We start from the raw sequence: 13,305 nt of genomic DNA, 5'->3' as shown, positions 1-13,305 counted from the left end.
CCAATGGGGACACTAGAATTGTGCAAAGGTGTGAAATCCCAGTACCTCTGAAGGTGTGAAAATGTCCCCTGACAAAATCTTCAATGGGATTATTTGCCATGGCAACAAATGGCTGCATATACCACAGGAATATCCCATCAGCAAGATACATCCGAATTGGTATCATTACGGGAGTTTCCTAACTTGGTGGAATTAGAAGTTTACCCTCAGTGGAACTAGTAGATACTTCCGAAAATCAGTGGTGTTTACAGGAGTTTCCTTGTACGGATACACCTCTTTTCATGCAGTGGTTGTCATTTTGTGTATTGGCCACCAGCTGTGTGATTGCAGTACCAGTTTTAGCCACAAATTTTGTGATTGCAATACCAGTTTTGGCCACAATCCTACATACTGTTTCTTTCAGTGCATAGTGCATAGTAAATCATTTAGGACACAGTTTAAGGATTCTCTGGGGTAAGGGTTTCTGTACAGCAGTGTTTCTCAATTCCAGTCCTCGTGCCCCTCCTACCAGAATGTTTTAAATGTCTACCTACATAAAAAACACCTGATTCAACTCATCAGCTCTATCCCATAAAAGGCTCATACTATCAAAATGCTCTTGCGATACTCTGATATGACACCTCATGTCAAGTCAAACAAGTGTAATGTTGTAGGTATCACTCTATTAAACACACCCACAAACTGATGAGTTGAATCAGGTGTTTTTTATAGAGAGACATTATTGTGGGGGTGGCGCAAATGATGTTATGAAGTACGCAGGAACTGCAGCAACAAAGAGGTGTTCTTTAGCTAAATCTAGCTTTCCCCATTTGAAGTAGATAGTAGTTGGTCTCGTATGACTGAAATAGCTGCCTGGAGGCATTGCAAATATTTAAGTACGGATAATTTCCTTAATGGAAATTTTACCTGATTGGATGGTGAAAATTGGGTGTTCCATTTCAAAATGAAGGCATGAATTGGTCCTCCACTTTATGGACAAAAACATTCATTAAGAAAGTAAATATGGTTCATTTTGACTTTATCTTGATTTGTCAAATGTCATTTGTTTGTCTTATTTCTATATGTATCTTTTTTAGGAATGTTTTACTTCAGAATTTGGCTTTCACTTTTTTACTCTGTTATGTATGTTGTGCTTTTTAATCTAGTTTAAGAACCGCAGAGAAGATCGGGAGAGAAAAGGCTCCATACCATATCACCATACCGGAAAGAAACGGCAACGGCGGATGGGCGTACCCTTCCTGATGCATGACGACCACCTAGATGTCTCACCCACACGCAGCACCTTCTCCTTTGGAAGTTTCTCTGGACTGGGAGAAGACAGACGCACACTTGACCGTGGGGGCTGGCCTTCTACCATCATGGGTGTGTCTATATCAGAATCTGATCTTCAATTTTATGTTTTTATTGCCTTTTTTATTTTATTGCCAATTTTTTTATTTTTGTCCACAAATATTTAAGCATAAACCTTTACATCAAAAGTTTTTTAAGACAATGAGAGTCCATGTCGGAGTGGTATAACTAATGTGCAGGTGGCCATTTTGTCATGTAACTTGCTGTGTTACCTTGCAGGGAAGTTAACACGCCGTGGAAGCTCAGATACTGCAGGAGATGTGGACAGTCTCGGGGCGAAACATTTTCACTCCCACCACAATCTGCCTGAACACTCCAACAGCCACAGTGAGAATACCATCAAAGAGGGCGGTAAGCAAAATGCACTACCAATTCAAAATCAATAGCCGTTAAAAACTGATATATAAAATACATTACGTACAGTTGTAAGTCTATATTGGTGATGTGGACTTATTTCTTTTCATCCACATAAATTCCCCCTCCTTCAGTTCGTTCCCAGATCTCCACCATCACCATGGCTACATTCAACACCACTGTGGCTTCCTTTAATGTAGGCTACACTGATTTCTTCACGGAGCACATTAAGAAACTGTGTAATCCCATTCCCATCCCTGAGATGCCATGTGAACCACTGGCCTGCTCCAATCTTCCACGAAGTCTGACAGACTCCTGTATCAACTACTCATCCCTGGAGGAACGAGACACCATTGAGGGCACTAACAACTTTATTCTGAAGAATGGCATGCTGGACCTCTCGGTAAGGGGTGGGGCTTGATGCAAAGATATCTGGGTTGTCTACTGTCACAATGTTCAAGCCCTTCCATGTAAACTCCCTCTGTTATGATTGAATAACCTTTTGCACGTAAAAAAAACACTTTTAGCCTCTTTGCAAAGCCTTCATTACATTGTGTGGTGGGTTTACAAAGTAATCTGTGCTGAAATGTACAATATTAAAAAAGACCCATTCTATAATAACTCTCCATCACTGTTATATCTCAAGGCTATCCTACGCGCCCTGTATTCTGTACTCACCCACGACATCAGTTCACGGATTTGTGACGTGGCCCTGAACCTCATTGAATGTCTGCTGCAGCTGGGTGTTGTGCCCAGTGGCGTTAAGAAAACATCCAAAGATGAAGACAAGGTGGCTGAGCATCCAAAAGAGGGAGCCAGTCAGAGTGTGGGTGGAGCTCAGGGGGAAGTTGCTGGAGGCACAGGAGCAGCACCTAGTGGAGGTGGTGGAGGTGATGGAGGCGGAGGAGGAGGTGGTGGGGAGAGTCGCGGTGAAAGTAGAGATGATTTAAAGAACACGGACAACAAGGCAAGCTTATTATTATAACAGCTAAAATAAAAGTGTTGCATTAATTGGGAGGGTTACTTTTGCCTTAAAGGTGCCCTTCCTCTGTCATTTTTATTGTTTTATACTGTTGTCTGAGGTCTACTCATGACGTTTGAATGGTTTTTACATCCAAAAACATCAAAAGCAATAAGTAATAGGCCATTTTGAATTTGAAGCTGGTTAGAGAAATGATCCGTTTTAATGGGCGGGCTGCATTGACGACTTGGAAGTAAACGCCCACTGCTATGATTGGATAACAGTTTTTCGTTCAAACTAACTTTCAATTTAATCTCATGTGTAATCAGTTTAATGTTAAGTGAGTGTCTTAAGACACAGTGTCTTTCTTACACACGCATATTTTATCATAAACCCTTTTGACACACACACGCGTGTCTTTTATTGTAAACCCACGCACAAAAACACACACACAAACACACACACGTGTCTTTTATCATAAACCCTTTCGATGCGCATGTAGCAGCGCACGCACGCACAAACACACACACACGTCTTTTACATAAACCCTTCGATGCGCGTGTTACGAACGCACACACACACACGTGTCTTTTATCAGATTTGATGCGTGTGCATCATGAATTCGCGTGAATCGCGTCCCTCTGAAGAGAAATCCTGGCCGCAACTGATAGTGACACATAGTACTAAAGTGTTTTACTCACACAAACACGCGTGTCTTTTAACATAAACCCTTTCAAAGCGTGTGCAGCATGAATTCGCGTCCCTCGGAAGAGAAAACACCGGCCGCCACAGTGATACATAGTACTAAAGTGTTTAACTCATACACACACGCGTGTCTTTTATTATAAACCCTTTCAACATGTGTGCAGCATGAATTCGTGTCCCTCGGAAGAGAAAACACCGGCCGCCACAGTGACACATAGTACTAAAGTGTTTTACTCACATAAGCTGCGCCATTCTGTCCGGATCCAGTATTGATAGAGGATCTTTGCTTTTTAATCGCAGTCTCTCTTCAAATCCAGCGTTCTTCTGAACATCCAAACATGTAGCAACTGTTATGATTCCCTCGTTTAATAGGAATGATGTCTCTCAACAAAAACAATGGCCCGAATACGGTACGGTTGACGTTTAGCCATCCTTGCTGTAACTTGTTATGAAAACTAACTCAACTACATGTAATATGTGGGCGTGGTCTCAAGTTGAAGAGCTCATAAAAAGTAATCACCTCGATCAGTTCCACGTCACACTGATAAGCTTTTCAAACTGACCTGATTTCTCCGCTTATTTATTTTCAGTGGCTAGAGCTGACAGAGGAGGTGGAAGTTAATTTTCACATTCGCGACAAAACACAAACACATATGGACCTAACACATATCAAAAAATACAAGTAAAAATGGTTTTATGTGGAAGGGCCTCTTTAAAGTAGTAGTTCACACAAAAGTGCCATTTTCTACGTAATACTTATAAAAGCCATCATTAAAGTAATCCAAATGATGAGGTGTGTGTTAGAAAAAGTGTTGGGTAAGTTACTTAAAATTTTACTTGTAATTTATGTATTACTTTAAGTAAACATTTTATTTACATAAATAATTAAATTACTCTAGTAATTACAGTAATGTATAGAGTAAATTATAATTACTTTTTCAACATTGTATGTAAATTAATTACTAATAACACTCATTATTTAATTTGTAAAACTGTAAAAAGTTGTCTGGATTACTTTGTTAAATGAATCATCTGAGTCATCTGGTATGGCAAAAGGGGCAGTGAATTATGAGAGAAATTTCAAATTTGTGTGAGTTAATTCTTTATAGATGATGTGTGTAATTGTTACACCACTAGTGAGTGGTACCAAAATGAAATTGCATGTCTGGGCCAGACATATTACATCAGTGTTTCTCAACCAGTGGGCTGGGGCCCACAGGGTGGCCTCAGCAGATTTTCAAGGGGGCCTTAAGATGATTTAAAATTATTCAAAATAGGACAAACTAGCATTAAAATAAGCTCAAACAAGCAAAAATTTTCTTTTAAATCATATTTGGCCATTTTACTATTGATATACATCTGTCTAGTCATTCCAAGCATTTTATTCGGAAAGAACTGAGTAAGTGGGGGGTTCAAATAGTGTTGTGGGCTAACAAGGGGGCCTTGGACTAAAAAAGGTTGAGAACCACATATTTTTGTCTGACCAGTTGCAGATATAGGTTATTTTGCAATGTGACTGGATGCCACCGCTACTCACTTTACCTTTAAATATATAATCTCAAAAATCTGTTACATTCTTCATGATGAATTTGCAATTCTTAAATAATCTACAGGAGGGAGACACATCACTCAGCTCTCACAGACTGGCTCTCACCATGCTTATTAAGATTGTAAAATCGCTGGGTTGTGCTTACGGCTGTGGTGAAGGCCATCGTGGACTCTCTGGAGACCGTCTTCGAATGCAGGTCAATATAACAGTACAGTTAAAATGTCATGGGCAATGCAGATTAACCTTAAACACTGATACCGTCTCCATGATGTTGGTTATAGACTGGTTGTTATAGATTTATACATTTCATCGTATATAAATATATGCTACTATTTAAAAATCTGGGGTAATTTAAAATGCTTTTTATGATTTTAAATCTTTTTTATCTGATGCCATATTTTCTAATTGTTTGAAATTAGTTATGTGGAAAAAATAATATTATACCAACATAATCTATTGTATTACAAAATAAGCTGTTTTTGAAATGATGACTTGGACCAGATAATGAAGAAAATGGCTGATGGCTCAATACGATGGTTGATTTAATCTGTAAAAAGATTTTTTTTATTATTTATTCTTTTTGTTATAGACCAGTGTATATGTTCACGTAGTAACTATCGCACATTGCTGTCACCATCCCTGGTAAATGACTTGATGGTTTGTCCTGTTTTTCAGGCCCAGAACTGTTTGACTGCTCTGTACAAACTGGATAAAATACAGTTCCGGCAAACCATGAAAGAATACGTTAACAAGGACTCGCTGAACAACATTGTGGATTTCCTCCATGCTCTTCTGGGCTTCTGCATGGAGCCAATCACTGACAGTAAGAGGGCTGCACTTCCTAAGTGCACGTCTTTATGTCCAGGCACAACTCAATTTCTTTTCTCAAATTTCTAGAGATTTTCTTGCTTCAGAAATAAGAATACATTTGTCCTTTTCTACAAAGATACACTTTTTGATAAATTATATAAAAAAATATATAAACAAGATTTTTTAAGCATTTGAAAATACAAACACAAATAACTGAATTTCATTGTACACTATTCAAAAATAGTCCCTAGTTGTTACTGAGGCAGTTCCCTTTCAAAAAGTACTCCTTTGCACCTAAAGAAAGGTACATATTGGTACCAGATGTATACCAGGGGGCGTATTACAGAAAATCGGAAACTTTAAAATCTTATCTTAACTGTTTGGTGACCATGGTAATTTCAGTTAGGTCCTCAAGTCAAGACAAAAGCTATTACAGAATAATGTTCCCAAGTGCATTATCTTATCTTAACTGCAGATAGGAAAGTGGTATTACAAAAGTATCATAACTTAAAAGAGCCACACAGATCCAAAATCGAAACTGACCTGTATTGCAGTGTCTAATGTAGCTGTCCATCAATGTAAACAATGTGCAAAGTAGTTAAACAAAAAAGTGCACAATTAATAAAGTTATTGGCTTCTAAAGAAGGGAGTCGACTCTGAATCGCTGAAACGAGTCGTTATATGGATTGGATCTCCTGCCTGACTTTTTCCACGTCACACGAACACTTCCACGTCACACGAGATACTAATCTCCGCCTACAGCCTTGCCAGTGGGAGAAATGAAAACTATGACCTGCCCACAACTAGTTAGTGTGTTAACATCATATCACGCTTTGTTTTCAGTTTGTGTTGTTTTCACTACCAAAGGAGACTTTTTCACGGAGGGATATACTAAACGTATCGGGCTGTGAAGAATCAGTGGTTAAAATTAAATTTAAATGGAGGGATTTAGACGTTTGGCAATGAAAGATGGTTCAGTACCCACTTTATTTGTAACAACATGTGTCTCCTAACCTCAACCTCTAAGTATGATTATAGCTACATACTTGCTTAAATGAGTGTAAAATGTCTATCGTCGTTTTTATTGCTTGGATTACTGATAAATGATATCGTTGTTTAAACTCTTAATTTACTGTCAGAGAGTCACGTTACCAAGCGGTTAACGCATGCTCACTTAGGGTTTTTCTATGACCCGGTTAGTTTAAATAAATGCTTAAATTAGTGTAAAATGTTAGTTTCTATCGTCGTTTTTACTGCTTGGATTAATGATGAATGATGTCATTGTCAGAGAGTCACGTTAGCAAGCGGTTAACGCATGCTCACTTATGGTTTTGCTATGACAGGGTTAGTTTACATAAATGCTTAAATGAGTGTAAAATTGTTAGTTTCTATCGTCGTTTTTATTGCTTGGATAAATGATGAATGATGTCGTTGATTAAACTCTTAATATACTGTTAGAGAGTCATGATAGCAAGTGGCTTATGCTGCACTTACAGGTTTGCTATGACCCGGTTAACTTACATAAATGCGCAAATGGGTGTAAAATGTTAGTTTCTATCGTCATTTTATTGCTTGGATTAATGATGAATGATGTCGTTGTTTAAACTCTTAATTTAATGTCAAAGAGTCACGTTAGCAAGCGGCTAACGCATGTCACTTACAGTTTTGCTACGACCTGGTTAGCTTACATAGATGCTTAAATGAGTGTAAAGTGTTAGTTTCTATTGTCGTTTTTATTGCTTGGATTAATGATGAATGATATGCATTGATGTCCATAATGTCTTCTCAGTAAATCATGTTAGCACTAGGTCAATACATGTTGCACTATTGTTGGTCTGTGCCACTGATCTGTGGTCTGTGCAGATGTTCTGTCAGTTGACCAATCAGAGCAGTGTAGGCTACTGAAAGGTGGGGATTAGGCAGACTGAGTCTTTGAACGGCTTTACACGAATCGTTTAGGGATCTCTGAGAAATGGGGCAATTTTAAATTTATATTTTAAGAAAATTACAGTGTTTTTTAGGCAGTACATGCATTTAAACCTGTTGTCGGGGACTTATAAACAGTGATAGGACGCTTAAAATTGGCATCTTACCGGCTCTTTAAAGGAGCAGTATGTAGGATTGTGGCCAAAACTACTGCAATCACAAAACTTGTGGCTAAAACTGGTACTGCAATCACACAACTGGTGGCCAATACACAACATGACAACATAAACATCAGTTGAGGGCTGCAACTCCACTTTTTAAATGACAATATCCTGGCCGGACCACTGTTGTCAGTGATATAAGTATTTGAAATTAAAATGATTTCTTAACATCTAGTGACATATCAGGGCCATTTTATGATTAATTGATATAAAATTTCTTACATACTGTTCCTTTAACAAAACATCCTAAAAGCAGTATCCTGAATTAAAATGTAAATGAAAGCCAGCTGAAACAATTACATTATGATAGACTTGCTGGAGAATGACATTATATTTTTTAACAACGTGCTGGATGATAAACAGCAATGTTTGTTTTTTGGATTACTCTTTGAATATTTTTTACCATCACTCACATTATTATAATCACAATGTTTCTCACTAGTGGAGCGATCTTTCAATCTCTGTCATCCCTCATAAAAAAACAGTTAAGTTATCTTATCTGTGAACACTTGATGGGGTCATAATGAATACAGTACATTTAGTAGCACTTAGGAAGAATAGTTTTCTCATTGTAAGTCACATTTGCTAAATGCTTACTTGTAATGGTAACTCACAGATGATGTGCAGCACATTGATACTAAAACAATAATAAAAAGCACAGACTATGCTTACAAAGAATTTAATACAATTTCTTTTTCTGCGCCATTGAAATAAAAAGGACAATTATTTTGATTACTGTACAGAAGCAGCTCACACATTGTTGGTTGCTTGGTAACAGACCGAAGAGTTGATGGCCTAACATGATTTAGCCATTTAAGATTACCTAACTAGAGATGAGATACAATTTGGTGAGATGATAAGAGAATTCTAAATAAACTTTGCTTCTGTATTATGAATTTATGATAAATTCTAATTTATCATATCTTAAGTTAAGACCTAAGATAGAAAGTTTCTGTAATACACTCCCAGATGAATGTGTAGGTATCTGTACCTTAATTGTACATATTAGGACCTTTTTAAAAGGTACTGCCCCAGTGACAGCTTGGGACCATTTTTTCTACCGTAGTAGTTAACTAAAATTGGAGGAGTGGTTTAAATGAGTCAAAAGGGTCTAAATGCGTTTTTCCACGTTTCTTATTTTAGGTGAATTCAGAATAATTAAACAAGTGTTAGTTGTTAAAGTAAATAACTTTGCTAAAGAACACTTTTAAGCATACTGTTATTATACTATTATTCACCAGTTAGGAGAGAGATCATGGCATCTGATATGGGAAGCAGATTCGTTTTGTGTATATCAGGGCTTTTTGACCATTCAGTACATTATTTTCAGTAGATCACCCTAAATTGTATTAAAATGTGCAAGCGAAGGCATTCAAATCACAATAAAAAAAGTCTTATTCCATTAAAAGGCATCTTCTGTCCTTCATGTCTGCCTGTAGTATGCCTTTCTTTCTGTCAAACTCCACTGTCTTTATCCCAAACCTCTATCACTTCATCACTCATTATTTCAACAGACTTGCCAAACATCATATTGAGGGTTTCAATACCTCTTGTTTGTATTTGCAATTTCATGAAATCAAACTTAACAAGATAAGCTGAATTCTGATTGATTTCTGGCAAGTTAGTGAACATGAGTGAACATTATAAAAAGGATATCCCTGAGTTTTGTTTAGTAGATTGTCTTTTTTTGCATTTGTGGGTGTGCGTCTGTGCGTGGGTGTGTTTTGGAGTGGATTGGTGTTTCCTAAATTAGAAGTACATGTCTGTGCTGGCCTGACACCAATGTTGCCCACCATGTTTTCTTTTGCAGAATACGGCAGTGCAGGTGAGAGGTCCAGGAGGGCGAATAAAAGAAACATCGGTAGATACACAATATCTAAATTTACTGCCAAAACTAGGCATTGCACCCATTCCTGCACCCCTCACAGTGTCCAGGGTGATGTTTATCACCTGATGTAGAGCTCAACAGTGCATAGACCATACAGAATTAAAATTAACAAACCCGGCTTCATAGAACCAGCTAAACAAAATTCCACTTTACTGTGAAATCAAAGCATGACCTGTTTAGTAGGTCTATAACTTAACTTTCTCACAGGCCACAGCCACTTGCATGTATGTAAACCTTCAAAACTCATAATCTCTTTTTAGGTTTTCCTATCCTATGTGCTATTGATTTTCTCCTTTCATCTTGTAAACATCAAAGCTTTCCTCATCATTTATTGTTTGCCACTTATGACTTAGCCTCAGTGTTTTTTCCCAGCCATAGCATTCAGGTCCCAGTGTTCTGTCTGAGATGGCTTGTTTGTGTTTGCAGACAAGGCTGGCTTTGGAAACAATTTCACCACAGGAGGGGATAAGTCTCTGGCACAGAGCATGGGGGCTGTAGTTGTGGGCTGTATGTTTAAGTCTCTCATCACCAGATGTGCCTCCACTACACATGAGCTTCACAGCTCTGAGAACCTGGTGAGGGTACTCAGTTTGCCAAAAACACTTTGATCTGGGCTGACATTGGGCCACAGTAATACTAAATGAACACTCACCTAAAGGATTATTGGGAACATCATACTTATACTGTGTTTGACCCCCTTTCGCCTTTAGAACTACCTTAATTATACATGGCATTGATTCAACAAGGTGCTGAAAGCATTCTTTAGAGATGTTAGCCCATATTGATAGGATAGCATCTTGCAGTTAATGGAGATTTGTAGGATGCACATCCAGGGCACAAAGCTCCAGTTCCACCACATCCCAAAGATGCTCTATTGGGTTGAGATCTGGTGACTGTGGGGGCCATTTTAGTACAGTTAACTCATTGTCATGTTCAAGAAACCAATTTAAAATGATTCGAGCTTTGTGACATGGTGCATTATTCTGCTAGAAGTAGCCATCAGAGGATGGGTACATGGTGGTCATAAAGGGATGGACATGGTCAGAAACAATGCTCAGGTAGGCCGTGGCATTTAAACGATGCCCAATTGGCACGAAGGGGCCTAAAGTGTGCCAAAGAAAACATCCCCCACACCATTACACCACAACCACCAGCCTGCACAGTGGTAACAAGGCATGATGGATCCATGTTCTCATTCTGTTTACACCAAATTCTGACTCTACCATCTGAATGTCTCAACAAAAATCGAGACTCATCAGACCAGGCAACATCTTTCCAGTCTTCAACTGTCAAATTTTGGTGAGCTTGTGCAAATTGTAGCCTCTTTTTCCTATTTGTAGTAGAGATGAGTGGTACGCGGTGGGATATTCTGCTGTTGTAGCCCATCCGCCTTAAGGTTGTGCATGTTGTGGCTTCACAAATGCTTTGCTGCATACCTCGGTTGTAACGAGTGGTTATTTCAATTCAAGTTGCTCTTCTTTCAGCTTAAATCAGTCGGCCCATTCTCCTCTGACCTCGAGCATCAACAAGGCATTTTCGCCCACAGATCTGCCACATACTGGATGTTTTTACCTTTTCATACCATTCTTTGTAAACTCTAGAAATGGTTGTGCGTGAAAATTCCAGTAACTGAGCAGATTGTGAAATACTCAGACCGGCCCGTCTGGCCCCAACACCCATGCCACGCTCAAAATTGCTTAAATCACCTTTCTTTCCCATTCTGACATTCAGTTTGGAGTTCAGGAGATTGTATTGACCAGGACCACACCCCTAAATGCATTGAAGCAACTGCCATGTGATTGGTTGATTTAGATAATTGCATTAATTAGAAATTGAACATGTGTTCCTAATAATCCTTTAGGTGAGGGTATATTAAGTGCTTGGATGTGGTAAATAGAAATATTTTTTCTTTTTTTGTCACACCTTAACACTATAACCATTTCTCTTCACATCTAAACACACATAATTTAGGGTCTGTATTGTGACATACGTCAGCTGGTTCAGTTCATTAAGGAATCTCATGGAAATGTTTTCCGGCGTGTGGCGCTCAGTGCCTTGTTGGACAGCGCGGAAAAACTCAACAACACTAAAAAGCCAGAAGACAAGGACGAGGCCAAGTCAGCTGCTGGAAAAAAGTACACCCATTTAATCTCATGTTTACACAGTAGGGCTTTTCACACTGGAAATAACCCTGGGTTACCGGAATCCTGTGTTATTTACGATTCACACTGTTCATACTAAACCAGGGGTTAAGAGATAATCCTGGGTATTCATAATCTGACCTTTCACACTGTGTATTCCTAAACCCTGGGTCAGGAATCTCCAACCACTGCTCCTACACACTGTCTGTACTTATCAAGCAATCCTGAACATCTTGATTAGCTGCTTCAGCTGTGTTTAATTGAGGTCATAACATTCTAACCCTGCTTCGTTTCACACTGCATGCGTTTGGCACTGCAATGCAGAGTTAACCCCACAAAAGCGGTGCTAACCCTGCTTCGGAGCAAGGTTTCATAACCCTGGGTTAATTTCAGGGATAACCCAGCTTCTAAATTACAAGTGTATGAAGATAACCCAGGGTTAAGCGCAGTGTGAAAAGCCCTTATATGTCAATATGTACACTGTCAATAAGAAAAGTACAAAGGCTGTCACTAGGACAATACCCTTTAAAAAGGTTTGCACCTTTGAGGTACCACTATTTATGTACCTTTGAGGTACTAATATCCACCCTTTAGACACAAAGGTGTACTTTTTGAAAAGGTTGTGCCCCAATGATGGCTTTTGTACCTTTAATTCTGCCATAGGTGAAAATTGTGCTAACCCATTTTATTGTTCTACTCGCCCTTATTATTTACTTACTTCTATGCAACATTAAAGGAGATTTGTGAGATGTCAGACAGTCCCAGTTGTCACTTAAAAAGACCAGCAACAAAATGTATCCTCTGAAAGTCATGATTTTGGAAAAACATGGTTGAGGAATGTTCATTTTGGAGGATTTTCATTTTGGGGTGACCTATCCATTTAAATGGACTATTTAAACTAATTAAACATATATGAATATGCACACAGGTTAACTTTGTGTCTTTTTCTGGATGTCAGTGAGGAGCAGATTCCAGGTGCACTTTTAGGAAGAAAAGATTTTTGGAGAAAGGTGTTCAAGTCTCAGAGTGCTGCCAGCGATACCAGTAGCCAATCAGAACAGGACACATCAGAGTGCACCACAGCCCACTCCGGTACTACCACAGACCGACGTTCACGATCTCGCTCGAGACGGATTTCACTGCGAAAGAAGCTCAAACTGCCAATAGGTATGTTCATAGAGTCATTCCTTAAAATATTTGATTGTGTATGTCAAAAAGACACCCACAGCAATAATTCATTACTTATTCTAAAATAATGTCTAGATTTACTTTCTCTGATGTTTTTTTTGTTTTGACTGCAAATTCACATTTTATTTAGTATATTTTAATTGTATTTAGTATACTGAACAACACTTTGACCTCTTGGTTTAGCCCTGGGCAAATAAGACCTGTTGGCTTGG

At 38.6% G+C, this 13,305-nt stretch overlaps 1 protein-coding gene across 6 annotated transcripts in view; it reads left to right on the top strand.

Annotated features, from left to right (window-relative positions):
- unc80 (unc-80 homolog (C. elegans)) overlaps positions 1-13,305 on the top strand; it is an 88,701-nt gene that overhangs the window by 16,828 nt on the left and 58,568 nt on the right. For 3 of the 6 annotated variants that reach the window (XM_065240004.2, XM_065240005.2, XM_065240008.2), the window contains exons 10-19: positions 1,146-1,362; positions 1,570-1,701; positions 1,839-2,107; positions 2,351-2,671; positions 4,984-5,115; positions 5,595-5,742; positions 9,687-9,737; positions 10,191-10,339; positions 11,736-11,899; positions 12,864-13,072. In XM_065240004.2, coding sequence (XP_065096076.1) covers positions 1,146-1,362; positions 1,570-1,701; positions 1,839-2,107; positions 2,351-2,671; positions 4,984-5,115; positions 5,595-5,742; positions 9,687-9,737; positions 10,191-10,339; positions 11,736-11,899; positions 12,864-13,072 — 1,792 coding nt within the window. The remainder of the gene's footprint in view (positions 1-1,145; positions 1,363-1,569; positions 1,702-1,838; positions 2,108-2,350; positions 2,672-4,983; positions 5,116-5,594; positions 5,743-9,686; positions 9,738-10,190; positions 10,340-11,735; positions 11,900-12,863; positions 13,073-13,305) is intronic. The other 3 variants (XM_073815380.1, XM_065240006.2, XM_065240007.2) reach the window with 3 other exon arrangements.

Source organism: Paramisgurnus dabryanus, chromosome 7, assembly GCF_030506205.2.
Source record: "Paramisgurnus dabryanus chromosome 7, PD_genome_1.1, whole genome shotgun sequence".
In the NCBI taxonomy this organism is placed as follows: Eukaryota; Metazoa; Chordata; class Actinopteri; order Cypriniformes; family Cobitidae; genus Paramisgurnus; species Paramisgurnus dabryanus.
This window is presented reverse-complemented; position numbering and strand designations above follow the sequence as displayed.